Source organism: Clupea harengus, chromosome 12 (genome assembly GCF_900700415.2).
Source record: "Clupea harengus chromosome 12, Ch_v2.0.2, whole genome shotgun sequence".
NCBI classification, from domain to species: Eukaryota; Metazoa; Chordata; class Actinopteri; order Clupeiformes; family Clupeidae; genus Clupea; species Clupea harengus.
The window spans coordinates 7,367,988-7,391,644 of record NC_045163.1 but is presented as its reverse complement, the minus strand read 5'-3'; the positions used below and the strand labels follow the sequence as shown (position 1 = coordinate 7,391,644).

General features: G+C 46.1%; 1 protein-coding gene across 3 annotated transcripts in view; it reads right to left on the bottom strand.

Annotated features, from left to right (window-relative positions):
* Nucleotides 1–2,650: 2,650 nt before the first annotated feature.
* The window catches only part of cabp1b (calcium binding protein 1b), a 31,825-nt gene continuing 10,818 nt past the window's right edge, over nucleotides 2,651–23,657 (bottom strand). Inside the window, exons 1-8 of one of the 3 annotated variants that reach the window (XM_031578010.2) lie at nucleotides 18,888–19,332; nucleotides 12,578–12,739; nucleotides 8,773–8,803; nucleotides 8,313–8,456; nucleotides 6,915–7,024; nucleotides 5,615–5,689; nucleotides 5,101–5,173; nucleotides 2,651–4,120 (exon numbers count right to left, since the gene is read on the bottom strand). In XM_031578010.2, the coding sequence (XP_031433870.1) occupies nucleotides 4,095–4,120; nucleotides 5,101–5,173; nucleotides 5,615–5,689; nucleotides 6,915–7,024; nucleotides 8,313–8,456; nucleotides 8,773–8,803; nucleotides 12,578–12,739; nucleotides 18,888–19,058 (792 nt within the window). In that variant the 5' untranslated portion in view covers nucleotides 19,059–19,332 and the 3' untranslated portion in view covers nucleotides 2,651–4,094. Of the gene's footprint in view, nucleotides 4,121–5,100; nucleotides 5,174–5,614; nucleotides 5,690–6,914; nucleotides 7,025–8,312; nucleotides 8,457–8,772; nucleotides 8,804–12,573; nucleotides 12,740–18,887; nucleotides 19,333–23,657 lie in introns of those variants that run through there. The other 2 variants (XM_031578011.2, XM_031578009.2) reach the window with 2 other exon arrangements.

Here is a 23,657-nt window from a genome sequence, read left to right as displayed (position 1 = left end):
CCACATGCGCCACTCTACAGGACTGTGCTTGATAGCCAATCCAACACGGGGGGCCAGCGTCTCCATAGTGTGGACCTGGCATCCTTCCGGGCACCACTGGCTCAATCCCAGCAGTATGGGCACCAGCCACCACTCAGCTGATGACCGGGGAAAAGTGGGAAGAAGCCACTGCGAGTCCTTGTTGGAGGCCAGGAGCTGGTGCATGAGTTCTGGCCCACTGATATTCATGACCCGTTCATCAATGGCCTGGATCTTCTTGCCTGCTGTGTAGCCAAGTTGACGTGTTCGGGCAACTGTCACCCTCAGCATGGAGATGGTGGCACTCCAGTTTGGTCGCTAGCTAAAGAGTGTTGCAACCGCGTTACTGCAGCCCATCCCAGCGCTGACTGCTGAGACCAGACAGGCAGTGAACGACTTTACCAGCGGGGCTTGGGGCGAGCCAGAGAAGTCAGCTACGATATCTTCGCCAGAGACGAAGACTACAGGTATTTACCAGCCTGGTCCAGTACAACATTGGCACAGGAGATGCCCTCCCCATCCGCCTTCTTCCACGGCAGGTGCCTTTAGCTAAGCGGGCGGCAACTGAGCAGAAAATCCAGTAGCCCGCTGTTCTGGTCAGGAAGAAAGATGGCTCCTGGCGCTTTGGTGTTGATTACCACTACCTCAACCAAGTCACCCGTAAAGACTCTTACCTGCTGCCATGCACTGACGATGCCCTCAGGCCCTGGTGCCTCGCCATGTTCAGCAAGGTCTGTCGGCGACTGGGCATCAGAAAGATTTGTAATAGTCCGTTGCATCCCCAGTGATGGACTTGTTGAACGGTTTAACCACACTCTGGCGACCCAAGTCGCCATTCTGACTAGCCGCCGGTATCTTGATTGGGACCTCCATCTGCCCCTGGTCCTATGGGCGTACCGGCTACAGTCCAGGAGTCAACATAGTGCACCCCTACAGCCGTTATGGCGTGAGCTCTGAATGCCAGTGGACTTAGTGTTCAGCCCCCCTCCAGAGCCGAAGTTGAAGGGTGAGCCTGAGCTGGATTACTACTGCAGCCTACATTAACGGCTGCTGGAGGTGCACAAGCTGGCCAGGCAGGCGCTAACTGAGACTCAATCTTCACGCTTCACACAGGCTATTTCTTTTTCTGACCTCTGTTGACAACTGTGCACCCACATGCACACAAAACTATGGAGACCAAACAAACACACCCACACACATTCTTTCTGGTGTGCACCCGACAAGCAGGCACGCTCGAACACACACACACACACTCCCCTTTAGTTCATTAGTTAATGCTGATCTATTTAATGTTGCACAAGAGTGCATGCTGCCAACCACTTCTACTCAGAACTCCCAAGACTTTCAACCTTTACTAGCTTTTGATGAGGTGATTATGATTGTAGTTATTGATTTAATAATCAAAGTTCCAAATTGATATATTAGTATATTTTATGAGACTGATTTGTGACTGATCTTTATTTTGATCACTATGGTAGACCGCACAGTTTTTCAACTTAATTGATCTGCTGTTGTGTTGAATATTGATATATAGTTGATGCCTATCCAATCGGATGAGATCACCAACATTTTATTGGTGTTGTTGTCAGGATAGTGCCAACATTATCTTGGTGGCCCTCATAAGAGGACTGTTACTATTTATGCACAATTTCCCCATCGTTTATTTACTGCACATTATTCTGTTGCCCGTGTTAGGCTGGTACCTATTGCACCTACATAGCTTACATAAAAAAAACTCCTGCATAGTGTTGCTTACAGGAAAAATCGAATTAACACTTTCCTGCATTTAGCTTGGTTGGTTCCTGAATGACCAAATAATTATTTATGCCACCCTTAGAGTGGACACTGAAAAGGCTGTGCTCACCACTGTAATAGTTCTGTGACATCTGTGGAGTTGCTTTTGCTCTCTCTGTCAGCACTCCCCCTGTGTGTGTGTAAGTCTCAAGTCAGCCAGCTGAAGGAGCTCCTGTTCCATGGTGTAATACCTCCACAGACCTGCACATGTCTACATGCCTACATGAACCACTTAATTGCGTTCTCTTTCTCTGACGTTTTAATTTTGACACAGTGAGACTACCCCGTTTCCTCAGGCATGTCTGTGCTTGCTTCGGTAAGCCTACTTGTGGTCCTGTTCCATTATCCACACTTGACCTGTAGGCTACCAGAGAGTTTGGAATGTAGGTAGGCTAGCTAGCCCATATCACCTGAGTGTCTTATTGCTTCAGTGTGCATATAAGTGTGGATAGAGAGGTGCACAGTCTTGGCAGGAAAGGTGCCCAACAAGCACTCTGTGCATTGCGCCGCTTGCACTTAGTTGAGCATGATAATGCCATTTACATCAAGTAGTTAAGAGTGGAGCAGTGATTCTGTGTCTTAGAGGAAATTTGAAAGGACTGTGCACATTGTCTCATTAAGAGGTCCCATACTCTCCTTTATTATTTTATATATTCTAACATGAATGTATTATTCAAACATCATTTTTCAAACGTGTTTCAAACATCTGTTGTCACAGACATGTCTGTGGTTGCCAAAGGTCTGTTTATTAAGCTATGTGTGGGTTGGCCCACTAAAGTGGTCCCCTAAATCCATGTGTGTAATGTTCTCCTTCCACAGAAACAAACAAACAGATCCATTTCACTCCAACAGACTCTTTAATCAAATCTATTATGCTACAAAGATAGCTGTTTTTGGCATGCATAGAATCTAAACATGTTAACTTTAATCCACAAACAAAAGATTGAAAATAGGCAGTCACACAGTATTCAACACCCATAAACAAAACAAAAAACAAGCACCCACAAGACAAACGCTCATCCGCACACACACACTTAAGGTCTTTATTACATTTACACACAGTCACACACACACACCCATCCACACACACACACACACACACACACACACAAACACAGTATAACATGGTCATGGAACAGAACAACGCTTGATATATTTCATTTCACAGTTTGCTAGCTCTTTTTTCCCCGTGGAATTCATCCTGCTTGTTTTCCTGTTGGCACAGCAGCCTACAGGTATGCGTTTACAGGATCTCTTTAGCAGGCATTGTCAGTGAACAACACAGCACCCAGGACATTGAATATGACAGATGAGAGCCCCACAGTGTCTCTCTCTATTGGCTACATCATTAAGATAACAGATACTCATGCAAGATATGGACAAAAGGAGGACGAGGACCCCACTCCCCACAGGAAACGGCAAACTCAGAGACATGGATATGTGTTCATAGGTTTCATGCCAGTGTATGTGCGCTCAAATGAAATTAAAACTGAAATAAGTTATAGAAGTGCAGTAGTGCAAATTTTTCTTAGTATTTATAGAGAATTTCTCCAGCATTTCTGATGATATTTAATATCACAAGTTCTGATATGAGACCCCATCAGCATACAGTTATCATTACAGCATGTTAAAGTGGACGGCTCGCCAGAGGGACAGAAAAAACGTTCTCTCTTTTACACCCCCCTCTGTCTTTTTCTCTCAACTCACTCTCTCACACACACATGCTCAGATAAATAAATATTTTCCCAGTACATAAATAGATATTACCTTACTATTGCAATTTTGCTAATACCTTTGTAATATACCCAAATGGAATATATTATTAAGGAATGATAATTGGCCACAATTAGCCCAAAATACCAGTACGTCGTTTTTGCAAAAGATTCAGAAATGGCAGTGAGAGTTGGGCTGAGCCCTATTCAGGCAGTCAGTAGACAGCGTGGGGAGAGGATTCACGACACAAGCGTGCCTGTGGAAGTTGAGGTGTAGGTTCTGAGGATCTGAGACAGCCACTGTGTTCCCTGTCATAGCGCTGCTCCCAGAGTCTCTCTGAGCAGGTGGGTGCTTAGGGAAGGCTGCTGTCATATTAAGAGATGACTCCCACGTTCTCTGTTTAGACTGGGGAGATCAGGAGTTATTTTGTTCAGACAGCTCACAGCTTCTCCCTCTTAGGATGTCTTGGTATGTCCCCTTTTTCCTTCCATCTTGGGATAGATAGAGGTCCAGGCATTATGATTTTTTTGGGGGGCGGTTGGGGGGGTGTTACCATCCATTTTCCTCATTTAACGAGACATCATTCGCACAAACTCTGAGGGCATTAAACACAGGAGATGGACATAATTACAAACTGCACAGAACTAAAACACATTGGAAGACATTTGTGAGAAAATTAGTTGAATATCATGACCTAATTTCTGAAACACACCTTTGCATTCACACACAAATAGAAATGTTCCAAACATCCAAACGGAGGTAAAAGATGAAAGCCCATGTGATTATACACTGTGAAAACGAAGAAAAATCCATGGCAAATTCATTTCCTATGAAATGATCTCATCACATCCTGACACTATAAAGCCTGAGCATCACAGTTTAATTGCCTTTGGAAATGAGCAACAATATTGCCCAGTGATTGAGCGAGCGAGTTCGGGCTATTTTTAGCCTGAGCGTTGCCTTGTGTGCGCTGCTGATGTGGCGCTGTGTGAGGGAAAGGGTGGCGAATCCTAATCATGATGTCAGGATCTGCCATCATGCTCTTTCATAAGAACAGCCACCCAGCCACAGCTATTTCCGTCCTGCTAGTTCTGCCTGCGCACCTCATTTCTGTGGGTAATCTAGGAGGTTCCATAATCCTGCGCTCGGCAGATAATCTGACAGACAGTTCTGTGGCACAACCCTACTCCCACCCCCACCCTGCTCCCCAGCAACCATGGTTTCTCTCTCACACATGTGTTCTTTCTCTCTCTTTTTCGCTGTCTGTCATTTGCTCTCTCTCTCTATTTTGATGTCTCTCTCTCACACTTTGTCTCCCTGTCTCTCTTTCACTTTGTCTCCCTGTCTGTCTTGCTTCCTCTGTCTGTCTCGCTGGGGGAACTTCAAAGTGCATCACTCAGTTCCTAGTAAGCTAAGTAGACGTCTATGTAGGTCGCTTCACCCAGGGAATCAAAATGGGCTCACAGAAACGTCCAAGAACAAGACACCTTTATGCAGTAAATTTGGAATCGGGAGGACACACAGTTGTATACACCCATAGGGTTTGTTAATTTGTTAATCAGCTCCAAAAATCACCTTCGAAGTCAACATGTCCGTCTCCATTGAGGTCAATGTCCCGCAGAATGTCCTCCAGATCCCTGTGGCCAACCTGAAGCACAGAATGACAGTTTTTCTATATTAAGTACGTATATATATATATTCTATATCATATTACTTTAATTAAAATGTACTCCACATGCACAGAGCACACATTAGTGGGAATGACAGAAGGTGGGAGAACTATTGTTCATGTACATTAGACCTGTAGTCTGAGTAAAGTACTTTGCCATTACACCAGATGTTGGATAATCAGCAGTCATTTTGATGAGGAAAGGCCATCTGTTTCAGTTTCAGCACACAGGTATGAATTCCAGCCTCCCAAGACACACACACACACACACACACACACACACACACACACACACACACACACACACACACACACACATACACACACACACACACACACACACACACACACACACACACACACACACACACACACACACACACACACACACACACACACACACACACACACCACACAAACCTGTTGGCCCAGTAGTTTTTTCATGGCCTCTCTAAGTTCTGCTGTGCTTATCTGACCATCGCCATTTGTGTCAAACTGAAAGAGAGATAGGACAGGAAACAGCCACATCAGAATAGGGGTCGCATACATTCACTACAGCCTCTCATCTAGTATTTTATACGATTGGTCCAATAGATTGGTCTATGTAATAAATAAATACGTTGCCACAGAAAAAGTTCCTCCAGGTAACAGAGTTTCTCTTGTGTAAGCATTAACTGAATGCTGATGTTCCAACTGAGGTCTACACATACAATAGGTAAAATTCCCTGCAGGGAGTTATAACTCTCTGGTAGTGTTAACTAGAAGCTGACAGACAGGGGGGTATTTCACCTATTTGTAGATCTCAGTGGAAACATACTGTTATCCACATGCCATTCTTTATGGGACAAGTCTGTAAAATCCACACATGTTCATTTTTTTATGTATATATTATGGCCTCTTTCATACAGTAACATGGAGAAAATATGTTTTATTTATGACTTACCTTCCATGTTATAGGGCCTTATGCCATTTTAGTATGAAATGTATATGCAAGCTCTTTACCACAGATTTATGCAAGTATTGTACATGAGAAGTGAGATTCTTTTCTTTTCCTTACTTTTCCATATGAGATGTTTCTTAAAATCATCACTTGAATACAATACAATCCCGAAACACCCTTCATCTTCATGTTTGTGTATCTATTACCCATCCCTCTTTTCTGTCTCTCTCTCTCTCTCCTACTGGTCTACCCATCCCTCTCCTCTCTCTCGCTCTCCTACTGGTCTACCCCATCCCTCTCCTCTCTCTCTCTCTCCTACTGGTCTACCCATCCCCCTCTTCTCTCTCTCTCTCTCTCCTACTGGTCTACCCATCCCCCTCTTCTCTCTCTCTCTCTCCTACTGGTCTGCCCCATCCCTCTCTCCTCTCTCGCTCTCCTACTGGTCTACCATATCCCTCTCTTCTCTCTCTCTCTCTCTCCTACTGGTCTACCCCATCCCTCTCCTCTCTCTCTCTCTCTCTCTCTCTCTCCTACTGGTCTGCCCCATCCCTCTCTCCTCTCTCGCTCTCCTACTGGTCTACCCCATCCCTCTCTTCTCTCTCTCTCTCCCTCCTACTGGTCTACCCCATCCCTCTCTTCTCTCTCTCTCTCGTACTGGTCTACCCCATCCCTCTCTTCTCTCTCTCTCTCCCTCCTACTGGTCTACCCCATCCCTCTCTTCTCTCTCTCACTCCTACTCATCTGCCCAATCCCTCTCTTCTCTCTCTCTCTCTTCCTCACCTCTTTGAAGGCGTCCCTCAGTTCCTTGATGCCGATCATGTCTGCTGTTTCAGCCAGCAGCTTAGGCCCCATCAGCTCCACAAAGTCCTCAAAGTCCACATGACCGCCCACTAAACAGGAACACAATGCTGAATTACAACTCAGTGCATGGATTCCATAAACCAACACACACTCTGAAGGGGTGTACACACAGGAGGAGGCTAGCAGCGACAACAGACCATAGACATAGGAAGACTTGGACCAGCCATGTCTGTGACGTCGCCATACACTTACATTCAAGTGTAAATTCACCCGCAGATTTGAGCCCAACCCACCCACTACATAATAAAAAAAAATGATGAAAAGTCCTATGTAGTTTCCTAACCATTTTTCCCTTGACCTCATGACGATTTACATTGTTTTCCAAGATGTTAAGGAGAGGTCATGAGGACAACCGCAGTGCAAAGAGAATCCTAGTGCACTTACACTAGACTACGTAATCATGAGGCTTTATGTTGATTGTTTGTTGTCGCTGCTACAAGGAATTATGGGAAGGCATTATCTCTATTCCATTCCCCATGCTGAAGGAGATATGAAAGGAAGCACTGACACACCTTCCCTTCAGCTTTTAGAGAATTAAACCAGCTCTTATCATGGCTGCCACTTAGATACTGCCGGGTCATCTCACTCGGTTAGGAGTCAGGCAAGAAAAATTATTCGACCGCAGCCCTTGGCAACCAGAGCTTGGAATGCCCACCAGGGACCAACGATCAGCGACAAAGCGATGGACAATGTGTATGTGTACGCCCCTTTACACACACCCAGACTTGCTTTATTTCTCTTTCTGTCTGAACATGCCAACACTAACATTAAATACTGTACATTTGACGCTTTCTTTGGTTTGCTATGCAATAACAAATACACACATGCACACGCCCCTCAACATTAAAAAAATGTTAATGCATGCACGCACACATAAACACAGCACGCACGTACACTCTAGGTCCACAAAGTCCACATCCACTAAAGAGGACCTGGCAATACACACACACAGACACACACAAAGTCATAAACATATACATGACACAGAGACAGTAATAAAACGAATTAGATACATTATAGAAATTAAACAAACCCATACACAAAATCTACCACTAACACACACACACACACACTCTAACTCACACTTTCTCACTCATACGCACACACACACACACAGTCACATGCTCTCTCTCTGTGTCTCTCTCTCTCACACACACAAAAACTCACACTCAGTCATTCTCTCACACACACACATACACATACACACACACACACATGCTCTCTTTCTCTCTCCCTCTCTCACTCACACACATACACATGCTCTCTCTCTCACACATACACACACACACACACACACACACACACACACACACTCACAGTTCATGTTAATCTGCTGGCTCAGTTCGATCAGCTCCATCTCAGTGGGCATGTAGCCCATTGTTCTCATGCAGTTGCCCAGGTCCTTGCAGCCGATGAAGCCGTCCTTGTCTTTATCAAACTCCTTAAACGCCTCTCGCAGCTCTGCCAATGAAGAGGGCAGAGGTGAAAGGTCATTCTCAAACTAGTTGTCAGCTTTGTCACAGTTGTCAGCTTCATGCTTGAGTGCACTTCTTGAGTAAGAGAAATTCCTTCCTTTCATATCCTGATGTGCTTCAGTTAACTTGTGTATGTGTGGGCATGTGCAGTATGTGTGTGTGTGTGTGTGTGTGTGTGTGTGTGTGTGTGTGTGTGTGTGTGTGTGTGTGTATACGTGTGTGTGTGTATGTGTGTATATGTGTGTGTGTGTGTATACGTGTGTGTGTGTGTGCGTCTGGACTCTCTCAGTCTAGAGACTCACCATCCATCTCCTCTGGTCTGAGCTCCCTGTCCTGAAAAAGAGCAGAGAATAGAATGAGAACCAATCAGACGTGTCTTGAGCAGACCAAAGAGGACTCTGTAATGAGCCTGGCTCTGATGCAACACATGGGCCAGCGCCATGTCTGGCCCGGCTATGGCCCACTCCCATGGCAGCCTCTGCTGCTATCAGCATCAGTGAGTTAATGTTGCAGTTACTGCTTCACTGCTCACCAGAAGCAATATGAATTGCTGATGCTACTGTAGATGTCAACATGCAGTTTTGCATTTCATAACCCCGTAAGATAAGGACAGCATAATGTCTCTCCCTCTCTCTCTCTTACACACACACATACACAGGCACACACACACACACACTTTAGTTAGTGACTTTAGTTAGAGCTTTGGTTATACTGAAATCCAGGTTAGAGAAATACAATGAGACATATCTTTTTTGGCAGAGCTGGGATACATATGTCCTGTTCTGCTAAAACAACAACCTGAGGGGCGCACCCACAGCACTGACACATCTCGGCTGGCATTGAAGAGAAGATCATTGCCTTCGCTCTCAATTTCGCCTGAGGCTAATTTAGCTGCACACACGTAGATGCTAGCAGCAAGATGTCTGCGTAAATTTGGACGAACAAGTGACTGCGTGAGAAAGAGACACACACACACACACAGAACAAGTGCCATCAACCACAGCAGTCTCCAACTGATAAGCCATGCGTAATGTCAGTAGACCAAATAGAAAGGAGATATTTCAACAGCACAAACCACCACTGTCAAAACAAAACATGCCCAAATTAAATGCTCTGCAGAAAAATCATTTCAATCAACATCTTGTGAACCACCGTTTTCTTTATGTGTTCTAAAAACATGTTGCTAATAAACCTTTGCTTTATTTCTTGTAAAGTACCTTTCATTTATGTGTTCGAAAGAACACTTTCCTATATGGATTGTAAAGAACACCTTTTCATGTGATAAAAAGCTGGAAACATTTTCATCTTCTCAGAATGAGTGACGGACTATAATTCAGTGGCTCCTCCAGGATTACAACCGTGGAAATTATGGGCAGAAAAGACACTGGCCGGGGCCCAAACCTCATTAAAAATCTGAGAGTGAGCATTATGAAAACATGTTGTGATGTAAGCTGTAAGGATTTGGCTTGCACACAGAGCCCAAAATAACAAAACAGAGTGAAACTCATTTAGTTCTCTCCTGGGGAGTGGTCAGCCATGGGTTGGGGTTGGGGGGTTGCTGGGTTTACTCAGGCTGTGTGTGTGTGTGTGTGTGTGTGTGTGTGTGTGTGTGTGTGTGTGTGTGTGTGTGTGTGTGTGTGTGTGTGTGTGTGTGTGTGTGTGTCTGTGTGTGTGTGTGTGTGTGTGTGTGTGTGTGTGTGTGTGTGTGTGTCTGCTACTGCTCCTCCTCCATCAGCCTGGCCTCGGCTGTCACTCTGTGCCTGCATCACAGAGCACAGCAACACGATCAGCCACTCACACATAACACACACGATGCAAAACACACAAAATACAGAATACACAATGCAATCTCACACATGATGAACTACACACCCAGGGCATCAGCTACTCACACACAGTCAAGCATAACGCACAAAACAGAACACACAACACACACATGGCTTTGGCCCCCCACGCACCGCAACATCACACACGATACACAACACACACCCAAGGCATCAACCTCTCTCACGCAAAGCAACATAATGCCTGGGCTCTTGCACAGTGCACACCATATACAAAACAAACAGGGCAGGGGGATCACACTCATCACAACACAAACACACAACACACACACACACACACACACACACACACACACACACACACACACACACACACACACACAGGGCATCTGTCCTTTTCAACATAACACAACATGCTTGGCGTGAGGTTAGACACAGTACAATACAGTACAAGTTAGGGGTGAGGGGAGGCTCACACACACACACACGCACACGCACACGCACACGCACACGCACACGCACACACACACACACACACACACACACACACACACACACAGGAGGAGTGACACAACAAAACAAAAATCCACAGACAAATACGAGAGAATGAGACAGAGATAAAGAAAGGGAAAGAAGGAATGGAGGCGGTAAAGGAGAAAGTAGGCAGTAGAGGAGAAGAGAAAGGGACAGAGAGAGAGGCAGATAAATGAGAAAATAAGACAGAGAGGAAAGGAGAGAGAAGAGAAAATAAAAAAGAGAAAAAAGAAGGATAGATATGAGAAAATCAGAGAAGACAGTGGAGAAAGCTGAAAGTGAGAACGATGGAAGATAGCAAAGAGGAGAAGACAACAGACTGTAAGAGCATCTGGTAGCTCAAGTCCGATTGCAGCTTGGTGAATGTAATGTGACCAGGGGCTAAGCCCAGCATGTGGAAGGAGGACGACAGTTTCCCCTAACGACTGATCTGGAATCAGCATGAGCATCATACGCCCCATTACAACACATCCTGGTGCATACGTGCATACGTGCACACGTGCATAGAGCCGTCCCGTTCCCTGCAGTGGGCATTGGTATTTTTCTCCTGCACTGAGGAATGAAACGAACAAGGAGAAAATAAACCACCCACACAGAAAAACTAATAACTAATAAACAATCATTGCTCAGTATGAATCAATTCATCAATCAATTCAGCTGGAGCCGTTTTGTAATTTAAGGTTCCAAATGTATATGAATTATTAATGTTGATAAGTTTAAGTTAATGAAACATTTGAATTATGGTTTAAAATTATGCAAAGGTGAATACTATGATTGCCATGTTCTGTCTGTTCAACTGTCTGGCTGATTGAATGATTGACACGTCTAATTGACATGTGATTTAGGGCCGTGCCAGTGCCGTGCCGGGTAGAGCGGAAGTGGCAAACAATTTTTGAACCGCGTTGACGCGTTAATGCGATGGAGAGCCTTTGTTTGAGGTAACAGAAAGACAAATAAATCACTCTATACTCGAAGACGCGCGTTGTCTGGATTATTCCGCTCTCAGAAGTGGCAGCTGAAAAGCTGCCCCTACAGGGAGAGATTAGTGAAAGTCACTAAATTCTAAATTCAATTCTTAGATTCGTAGATACAGACACTTTTAAGAGCGACACCGGCTCTATTATTCCAGACCCTTCCATTTTATTTATCTGTGACAGCCACACCGCCATCTTAGCTTGGCTAAAAAGAAAATAAAAAAACCTATGTGGTCTCTCCTTTGCAAATGAATACTTGAGACCAAAAATAAACAATTCCCAGGAAAAAATCTCCTCTAGTCTCACACAACATTCTTTAAAAAGATAACATGGATAAGACAAGCCAAGACAAGACAAGAGTGGGCAAGACAGGAGATAAGGGGAGATGATGTAGAGACAGCAGGACAAAGAGACAGAGAGATAGAGGGGTACACAAAAGAGAGGGGGAGGTAATAAGAAAACAAGAGATAACAAGAGAGACAGAAAGAGAGAAAGAGAGAAAGAGAGAGAGAAAGAAAGAGAGACAGAAAGAGAGAGAGAGAGAGAGAGAGAGAGAGAGTAGGTATGTGTAGAGCAGTAGCTGCAGAGGAGGAGAGAGAGATAAAGAGACGGACAGATAGGTAGAGGGAGATGCAGAGAGATAAAGAAACAGAGAGAACTAGAGAGGAATAGAGAGAGAGAGAGAAAAAGAGGGAAAGAGAGACAGACAGAGCGATAGAAGGAGAGATAGAGAGGAATAGAAAGAGGAGTAGAGGGAGGCTGTGTGTGTGTGTGTGTGTGTGTGTGTGTGTGTGTGTGTGTCCAGACTTACGTACAGCCTGCCGGTTCTCGGCGAAGCCCTTCCTGAGGAAGATGCAAGCAGGGCCCAGCACATTGTGCATGAGGGCGCAGTTCTGGGCCAACGCCAATAGGGACTCCTGGTAGGTGACCTGCGCCTCCTCGCAAGTCTGCACCGCCTTGTAGCTCAGCTTTCGGTCCTGCACCACGGGGTCGCCGGGGGGTCATGATTAGAGAGGAGATACTGAGGACATACGGTGCTTACAGCAACTCAGGAGCAGGAGGGGTGGGTTGGGGTGGTCGGGGAGGGGGGGGGGGGGGGTAGATGAGGCAAGTTCTCTCAGGTCTGATGAGTGGATTGAAAGGGAGCTGTCAGTCATCCAGAAGAGTCAAAGTCGTTTCGTTTGGCAGCCGCAGCGCTGCAGTGGGTCGTCCAGCGGGCACACACAAAACACACAAACACACACACAGACGCGCACGCACACACACTCACACACTCACACACACATACGTACATGTCCCAACACACACATACGCAGACACACACACACAGTACTCATGTTTCCCAATACAGGCAAACTCATCTGCTGTGTGTGGACTCGTCAAGTCCGGGCAACTATATCGCTTATCGCTGTTTCCTTTGAAAAGAGACACCTCTCTTCCACTCTGCTTGTCCTTACACCACCTGACATCTGGAATAAAACACCAGAGTCAACCTAGATCCCATTTAAGTAGTACTTTTTTACATAACTAAAGTGTTCCAGGTACTAGGGTGCTTTCCAACATCGCCCTTCATACAAATCCATCCCTGAAGCTTTCTTCACTAATTCCGGATGAATACAGTCCTCTCCAGCTGACAGTAATCTGGTCCAGATAGGGTTTCACTGGAATAGGTTCTCCCACATATGAGCGCCTGAGACTGCTGAGGAGGAAGTTGTGTGACCTGGTCACAAACAGAAAGGCTGCTTGTGTGTGTGTGTGTGTGTGTGTGATAAGTGAGGTCGGTGGTGTTGCTCTGTGAGTTTGACCGAAAGTGCTTTGTACTGAGGATACCACGGTGTGATCCTGTTCTGAAAATAAATACTGCCTGTGAGTTAAAGGTGGTCCAGCATAAATACTTTTCTAGTGAGCATACAAAGGTGGGAGGCCCTTCACTACAGGAAAGGCTGCTTGTGAGGAAGTGTGTGAAGTGGAGAGTGTTTGTGGTACTGAAACTGTTCACTACTGACGATACAGCTGTGTGTGTGTGAGATAGTTGTGTGTGTCTGAGAGAGAGACAGCTGTGTTTGTGTGTGAGAGATACGGCTGTGTTCGTGTGAGAGAGAGAGACAAAGCTGTGTTTATGTGAGAGAGAGAGACAGAGCTGTGTTTGTGTGAGAGAAAGACAGAGCTGTGTTTGTGTGTGAGAGAGAGAGAGACAGAGCTGTGTTTGTGTGTGAGAGAGACAGAGCTGTGTTTGTGTGAGAGAGAGACAGAGCTGTGTTTGTGTGAGAGAGAGACAGAGATGTGTTTGAGTGTGAGAAAGACAGAGCTGTGTTTGTGTGTGAGAGAGACAGAGCTGTGTTTGTGAGAGAGAGAGACAGAGCTGTGTTTGAGTGTGAGAAAGACAGCTGTGTGTGTATGAGACAGATACAGCTGTGTGTGTGTAAGAGAGACAGAGCTGTGTTTGTGTGTGAGACAGATACAGCTGTGTGTGTGAGACAGATACTTCCGGGTGTGTGAGAGTTGTGTTTGGGTGTGAGAAATTTGGTTGTGTTTGTGTGTTAGAGATACAGCTATGTTTGTCTATAAGCGGTACAGCTGTGTGTGTCAGAGATAGATACAGTTGTGTGTGTGTGAGAGAGAGAGAGACAGAGTTGAGTTTGTGTGTGTGTGTGTGTGTGATAAGTGAGGTTGGTGGTGTTGCTCTGTGAGTTTGACCGAAAGTGCTTTGTACTATGGATACCACGGTGTGACCCTGTTCTGAAAATAAATACTGCCTGTGAGTTAAAGGTGGTCCAGCATAAATACTTTTCTAGTGAGCATACAAAGGTGGGAGCCCCTTCACTACAGGAAAGGCTGCCTGTGAGGAAGTGTGTGAAGTGGAGAGTGTTTGTGGTACTGAAACTGTTCACTACTGACGATACAGCTGTGTGTGTGTGAGAGATAGTTGTGTGTGTCTGAGAGAGAGACAGCTGTGTTTGTGTGTGAGAGATACAGCTGTGTTCGTGTGAGAGAGACAGAGCTGTGTTTGTGTGTGAGACAGACAGAGCTGTGTTTGTGTGTGAGAGAAAGACAGAGCTGTGTTTATGTGTGAGAGAGAGACAGAGCTGTGTTTGTGTGTGAGAGAGACAGCGCTGTGTTTGTGTGTGAGAGAGACAGAGCTGTGTTTGTGTGTGAGAGAGATAGAGCTGTGTTTATGTGTGAGAGAGACAGCGGTGTGTTTGTGTGTGAGAGAGACAGAGCTGTGTTTATGTGAGAGAGAGAGACAGAGCTGTGTTTGTGTGTGAGAGAGACAGGGCTGTGTTTGTGTGTGAGAGAGACACAGAGCTGTGTTTGTGTGTGAGACAGACAGAGCTGTGTTTGTGTGAGAGAGAGACAGAGCTGTGTTTGTGTGTGAGAGAGACAGCTGTGTGTGTATGAGACAGATACAGCTGTGTGTGTGTAAGAGAGACAGAGCTGTGTTTGTGTGTGAGACAGATACAGCTGTGTGTGCGAGGCAGATACAACTGTGTGTGTGAGAGTTGTGTTTGCTTGTGAGAAATTTGGTTGTGTTTGTGTGTTAGAGATACAGCTATGTTTGTCTATAAGAGGTACAGTTGTGTGTGTGAGAGAGAGATACAGTTGTGTGTTTGAGAGAGGGAGAGACAGAGTTGAGTTTGTGTATAAGAGGTACAACTGTGTGTGTGTGAGAGAGAGAGATACAGTTGTGTTTGTGTGTGAAAGATTCATATAGCTGTGTGTGTGTGTGTGTTTGTGTGTGTGTGTGTGTGAGAGAAATATACAGTTGTGTTTGTGTATAAGAGGTACAGCTGTGTGTGAGTGTGAGAGAGAGATACAGTTGTGTTTGTGTGTGAAAGATTCATATAGCTGTGTGTGAGAGGTGCAGTGTGTGTGTGCGTGTGTGGTAAAATGGTTTTACAACAGTGTGGATCAGAATACCTTCTACAGAGGATCTAGCAGTGTGACTCTCTGATTAACAGAGCTTCTGTGTGTGTGAGTGTGAAGCACAGTCATACCTCCATCCTCTGGCTTAACGTCACACATCTGAGACAGACGCATGAAGTCATTCAGCCATTGCATTATAATGGCCAATTAGACGGAGCGCTCAGCCAACACAGCGCTGGACGATTACAAAGGAGCAACAGGTTAATTAAAGAAGAGATGGAAATTACCGTCAGAGTCACGCCCCAGGGACACACACACACGCGCACACACACACACACATGTGTCTGTGTGTGTGTTTATGTAATGGTATGCCGCTGATTGGAGTGTAGGTGGGATGTAATCACTACTGTTTGCTCATACATGCACACACACACACACACACACACACACACACACACACACACACACACACACACACATATCCACATTTTATCTGTTCACTTTTAGTTGAACATTTTCCTCAAAATGAAATGAACCCTCTGTAATGGAAAAGAATATGGAGGCTCTACAGGCATATGTCCCCTCTCCTGAGTCCCTGAACCCCCTCTCTTCTCTCTCCCTTTCCTTTCTCTTATTTTACAGTGCTGCACTCGCTACACATTCTCACACACACACACACACACACACACACACACACACACACACACACACACACACACACTGACTTTCTCTCTCACACACACAGTAATCCATGAACACATACACACACAAAGGTATCTGCTCACTTTCTCTTACACGCACAGACAGTAATGTATCCATGCACCCACGCACATGCACACACACACACACACACACACACACACCTGAGGGGGTGAGTAAGGTAATGAAAGTAGACTTGACAGGGAGGTGTTGGTGCACACTCTGATTTCACAGGTAGGGTAACATGAGGACTGACACTGTGGGAATTTACATTCACTCTTCTCGCTCCTCTCTGCTCATCTCCTCCCCTCTCCTCTTCTCCTCTCCTCTCTCCTCTTCTCCTCTCCTCCCCTCTCTACACCTCACCTTTCTCCTGTCCTGTCCTGTCCTCTCCTCTCCTCTCTGCTCGTCTCTCCTCCTCTTCTTCTCTCCTCTCCTCTCTTTCCTCCACTCCTCTTCCTCTTCTCCTTTGTGCATATGTGGGCATGTGCAGTATGTGTAGCTCTGTTTGTGCATGCATGCATGCATGCGTGCACTTGTGTGTGTTTGTGTAACTGTATATGTGTGTGTTTGTGTAACTGTATATGTGTGTGTTTGTGTAACTGTATATGTGTGTATTTGTATAACTGTATATGTGTGTAAACGTAAGTGCACTATAATATACCACATGCCACCTTTGTTCATTTGCCCTATCGTTGTGCGTGACCTTCACACTCCATCTGTTGCCATGACAGTTCTGGTGCCAGCTTCAGCCAGGCATGAGGATGCGATGCCCACCGGGCAGTCAGGAGGGGAGAGGGGCACTGCAGCAATACCCTCATGCAACGCTGCCAAGCTATATATAGTCATCTCACCACAGTGGTGATGAGTGGCAGAGAATACATCATTATTGGCTTCATAAGGCAGTGGCATTAAAACTAAATATGTGTTATTGACGTGACAGGAAGCGTGCACGTCTTATTAAATCGTACTCACAGACGGAGGATTTTCTGGTGCGCTGCACAGACAGGTATGGATCCTTTAGTTATAAACAAATGTTGATCCACTTTCCCGCCCAATCAAAAATACATCAAGAGAATCAGCTCAGCCCCACCGCCCCTCACCAGTTCCTCTGTTATCTAACGCTGCATGTCCTTCCCTGTGGGCCTGTGTCATTACACTCTATGGAACAGCGCCACCTGTTGACAGCACACCCCACTGGGCTCCCAGTGTTTGGGCTGGTTGAGGCGCCTCTCGGGGTGATGCGAGTGGGTAGACAGTGGCAGGGCGGATGGGCGGATGGGGGCGGGGAGGAAACACCAGCTTAGCACCCCGGCCGTGGCGCTCAGGTCAAGGACAACCTCCGTTTCATCAGCCTCTCCCAGAGACGATGGGCTCCACTCATACTGACAGGGCCATCACAGCAGATTAATATATTACCAGTCACGCAATCACACACGCGCGCGCGCACATATAAATGCAAACACACACTCACAAGTATGCATACATACATACAAGCATACATGTATATAGATGTAAGCACACATTCATAAATGCACACTTGCACTCACACAAGCACACACACACACACACACACACACACACACACACACACACCTGAGGCCACATCCCTTTCAGCTCATCTCAGCTGCATGAGCACGGACACCCAAACACACTCCACCAGTACCAGCCACCACACACACAGATACACACACACACACACACACCAGCAGCAGCAGCATCTAGCTGCATCTTCAGCCCTGCAGTGTGCCAGTCTGATGCCTGAATCCGGATGCTACGCTAAGCCACATTGCATAGATAAACCAGAGATCCAGCACCGGACACACTGCATAGAGGAACCAGAGCTGTAGACATGCTATAGAGGAATGAGAGGTCCAGTTTTGGACAAAGAGCACAGACAAGACAGGAGTTTGGTGCTGGACACCACAGCAAGCGAAGACAAGACAGGATCTTGGTGCTGGACACCACAGCGAGCGAAGACAAGACAGGAGCTTGGTGCTGGACACCACAGCGAGCGAAGACAAGACAGGAGCTTGGTGCGGGACACCACAGCAAGCGAAGACAAGAAAGGAGCTTGGTGCTGGACACCACAGCGAGCGAAGACAAGACAGGAGCTTGGTGCGGGACACCACAGCAAGCGAAGACAAGACAGGAGCTTGGTGCTGGACACCACAGCGAGCGAAGACAAGACAGGAGCTTGGTGCGGGACACCACAGCAAGCGAAGACAAGAAAGGAGCTTGGTGCTGGACGCCAGCGCTCAAGCGGTAGAGAAGACAGGAGCTTGGTGCTGGACACCACAGCTCCAGCGGTAGAGAAGCACCAGAGACACATGCAGGACAAACCCAAAGCCAACACAACACATTAGAGTCCAACACAGACCACCAGTGTTGTCTAGTCCAGTCCAGTCCAGTCTAGTCCGGGGGGGGTCAAGGCAAAGGGGACAACAAGGTTTGGGTTGGGGGGTGGGAGTGGCGGGAGGGGGGTTGGGTTGATTGTGGGGTGGGGGTGGGTGGGTGGGGGTTGGAGTCCAGGGAGAGGGAAACATGACTCAAAGTCCTTACCTTCTTGGAGAGACTTCTAAGCGGAGATTTAACACAGTTGCCCATACTGAGGTCCCTCTGAGTGTGTGTGTGTGTGTGTGTCAGCGGATGCAGATCAGTCCGCCCGTGTGTGTGTGCGCGTGTGTATGTATGGGCGCATGTGTGTATGGACATGTGTATGTCTCCATGCATGAAGCCGGGGAGAGCAAGAGCAGTGAATCCTTAAGCACTCATCTTCACAGAAGTGATGAAGGTGGAGGAGATGGAGATGGAGAGAGTCAGGGGGAGAGAGAGAGAGAGAGAAAGAGAGAGAGAGGGAGAGAGAAGGAGAGAGAGAGGTGAGATGCCAGGAATCAGTGTGAGATGGAGGAGAGAGAGAGATGAAGGACAAGAGACCAGAGAAAAGACGGAGCAGGCATGCGCGGCTTCTGAGCGAGATGCAAGTGCTCAGAGCACAAACGCAAGACTGCTTATTCATTTGCTCTCACTAACCCCCCCTTACACTCGCTCTCTCCCTCCCTCCCTCCCTTTCTCGATTTCTTTCTCCCTTCCTCCCTCTCGCTCCCTCTCCCTTTCTCCCCTTCTTCTCCCCTTGCACTCGTTCGCACACTCCCTCTTCATCCTCCCTCTCTCTCTCTCTCTCTCTCTCTCTCTGTTCAACTGCCTGACTCACTATCAGTTATTCTCTTTTTTCTAACCTTCTTGTTTTATTGTCCAGTTTTAAACGACCCATCCAAACAGCGCAAAGGCACGTCAGAGAAAGCCACGCGTTCGAACAAACATGTTACCTTCCCTCTAGCCAGACACTGGAGACACTAATCCAAACACACACACGCGCCTGCACAGTCGATTACACACACATGGATGCGGGGCTGTGAGGCTAAAAATATCCTCACACACACATACACATATGAACACACTCTCGCTCTCTCCCACTGAGCATCACTACATGCAACACACACACGGACAGACACACACAGACAGACATATACAAATAGAGAAACACACATATGTACACACACAATATACACAGGCACAATCACACATATATTACACACACAATACACACAGGCACAATCAAACTCACACTGAAACTGACCTGTGCGCACACTCTCTCTCTCACACAGAAATACTCATGCACAAAGACGAAACCAGTCACAAACACCAGAATGTCTTGCCAGAATGTCATGTTACTGTGGTCTACAAGGGCCAGTGTGTGCATCAAAGTGCATCAAGTTTCAAAATGCAGATGAAAAACAGCCCAATGTGAGAGAGACGTTTTCAGCTGCTTACAGTAATACTAATCACTGACTCACAGCACAGCTCAGCACACACACACTCACACAAACACACACTCACGCAAACACGCACTCACACAAACACACACACACACTCTCTATCTCCATCTCTCTCTCTTTTTCTCTCTCTCTCTTTCACACACACACACACACACACACACACACACACACACACACACACACACACACACACACACACACACACACACACACACACACACACAAACACACACTCTCTCTCTCTCTCTCTCTCTCTCACACACGCACGCACGCACACACACACACACACACACACACACACACACACACACACTCTCTCTCTCTCTCACACGCACGCACGCACACACACACACACACACACACACACACACACACACAAAAACACACTCCATGTCACACACCACGACACTCCAAATCCAATGTGAACTCTGTTCTACAGGGGCCAGGACATGTGTCCTTGTCTTTTCCTGCCTCCAACTTCCCTTTCCCTTTCACTTCCTCGTCCTCACTGTCCTTTCCCTTCTCTTTCTCACTTGTTCTTTTCATTCATTTGATCTTTTGTTATGTCCCCCCCCCCCCTCTTTTGTTCTCTCCCTGTGTGTTTCCCGCTCCTGCTCTCTCTATGGGGTGATGATTCATGTCTTCACCGCAGGCTCATTGTGAACTTCAGAACATATCAGACATCAGAGCCAACTAACGTCTACTCCCATCACATCACTGTAGCACACACACACACACACACACACACACACACACACACACACACACACACACACACACACAAACATACTCACCCTCTCTCACACCTACACACTCACTCTCACACCCACAGACACTCACAAACACACACCCCCACCACACACACACACACATTTTCACTCTCTCTTTCCCTCTCTCTCTCTCAGACACACACACACACTCATTTAGATGCAATATACAGAACACAGAATGTTTTTGGATGAAGAGTACACAATTTATTTAAACAGAATTCATGGAATGGGATACACATACCACAAAAAAAAAAGTCAGCTCTGCAAAAACGTACACAAACATACACACACACAAATAAAATACTCAAAGTACAATCCACTAACCCTCTTACACACACACACACACACACACACACACACACACACACACACACACACACACACACACACACACACACACACACACACACACACACACACACACACACACACACACACACAATTTCTACTCAACAAGCCATCACATTACTGTGCACACCATCACACTGATTAAGTACAGACACCTGCACACACTCCTGCACAAATATGCCCTTCATAAAAAGCTCAAACACACTCTGCAAGAAAACACACAGCGATACACACACACATATTCTCTGTCTCTCTTGCGCACACACACACACACACACACACACACACACACACACACACACACACACACAGGCTGACTTGAGAGACAGACACATAATTGCAAGTGGAATGGAGTAATAATTGCTGCAGCAGTTTAATAAAGATCTGAGGTCAGATATAATCCCATCTGACTTGGTGACAGGAGGTTGTGAGAGAAAAAGAGAGAGAGAGATAAAGATGGAGAGGGAGAGAGAGAGGGCTGCGAGAGAGACGGGAAGAGAGAGAGAATAGAGAGAGATAAAGATGGAGAGGGAGGGGGAGAGAGAGAGGGCTGTGAAAGAGAGGAAAAGAGAGAGAGGGGGAGAGAGAGAAATAGAGAGAGAGGGAGGGGGAGAGGGAGAGGGAGAGAGAGAGGGCCACGAGAGAGAGGGAAAGAGAGAGAGGGGAGAGAGAAAAAAAGAGAGAAAGGGAGGGGGAGAGAGAGGCTGGGGAAAGGGAGTGAGAGGGAGAGAGAGAGGTTTAATACTATTAAACCATTAGCTAACTTCATCACACAATTACACCATTAAAACACATCAAATATTACAACCTCCAACCAACAGAGAGGGAGGGGGGAGAGAGAGAGACAGGGGGAGAGGGAGGGGGAGAGAAAGAGAAAGGAGAGAGAGAGGGAGAAACAGATGGAGGCTGAGAGAGAAAAATGGTGTGAGAGAGGGAGCGTTTCTACAATTATATTCTCTAATTGCATGTGAAGGATTTGTTTTCAGTATGCATGTGTGTGTGTATGTGTGTGTGTGTGTGTGTGTGTGTGTGTGTGTGTGTGTGTGTGTGTATGCACACTGCAGTCCAGAGGATGCATATTGGATTAAGGTTTTTTTGTTTTGTTTGTCTATACACAGTAGGATAAATGAGCATAAACACACTCACACACACACACACACGCACGTACGCACACACACACACACACACATGTATAAGTAGTCACTCAGCCGTCCTGCATTGAAGTTGAATTAGGATGAATGTAACATCCCCTCACACACACACACACACACACACACACACACACACACACACACACACACACACACACACTAATATGTGCACATGTATGTATGTGTCTACATGAGTATGTACTCAATTTGTATTTACGTTTTTTTGTGCATTTCTTTGTGTCTGTGTGTTTTGTGTTCCTTCATATTAGTGCCCATGTGTATAAGTGTGTCTCTATGTGTTTGTTTGTTTGTATGTGTGTGTAGTATGTGCATGTGTGAAGGTACATATGTGTGTGTGTATGTGCCTCTCAGACTAACGGCTGTAGATTAGTACGACTCAGTGACCTGCGACAAATGCCTCAGGCAAAGTAAATGATGATTACCTCAGCAAGGATTGGTCACTCATCTGATGAAATATTAGCATATTAAATTCCATTGACTAATATAGCACGTGTGTGTACCTGTGTTTACCTCCACGTGCTTCTGCATGAGTGTGTGCCTGTATGTGAATTAACATGCATATGAGTAGTATGTGTGTGTGTGTGTGTGTGTGTGTGTGTGCGTGTGTGTGTTTGAGTGTGTGAGGATGTGTGAGGATGTGTGTGTGTGTGTGTGTGTGTGTGTGTGTGTGTGTGAGGATGTGTGTGTATGTGTCTGTGTGTGTGTGTGTGTGTTTGTTTGTATGTATGTGAGTGTATGTTAGCGATTGCATATGTGTGTGTGTGTGTGCATGAGGATGTGTGTGTGTGTGTGTGTTTGTTTGTTTGTGTGTGTGTGTGTATAGAGGTACTGCTTAGATATAATATATTTCATGAGAAGCATTTGTGACCTACTGATTGTAACTATTATCGCCCCCATCTGTTTCAATGCAGTAGCGAACAAACGATAGTAAATTTAAAACCATATTAAAAACATATATAAATGTGTGTGTGTGTGTGTGTGTGTGTGTGTGTGTGAGTGTGTGTGTGTGTGTGTGTGTGTGTGTGTGTGTCTGTATGTTTTGAACCAGGAGAAACAGGAGCTGTTTCCTCTCTCTGTACGGTGTAAATATCTGTTGTAAAACACCTGCAGTGTGGAGTAACTGTATACAGCACCAGGTCGAACACGTCTCGTTTTGTCAAGCCCCACACACACATACATACACACATACACACGTACACACAT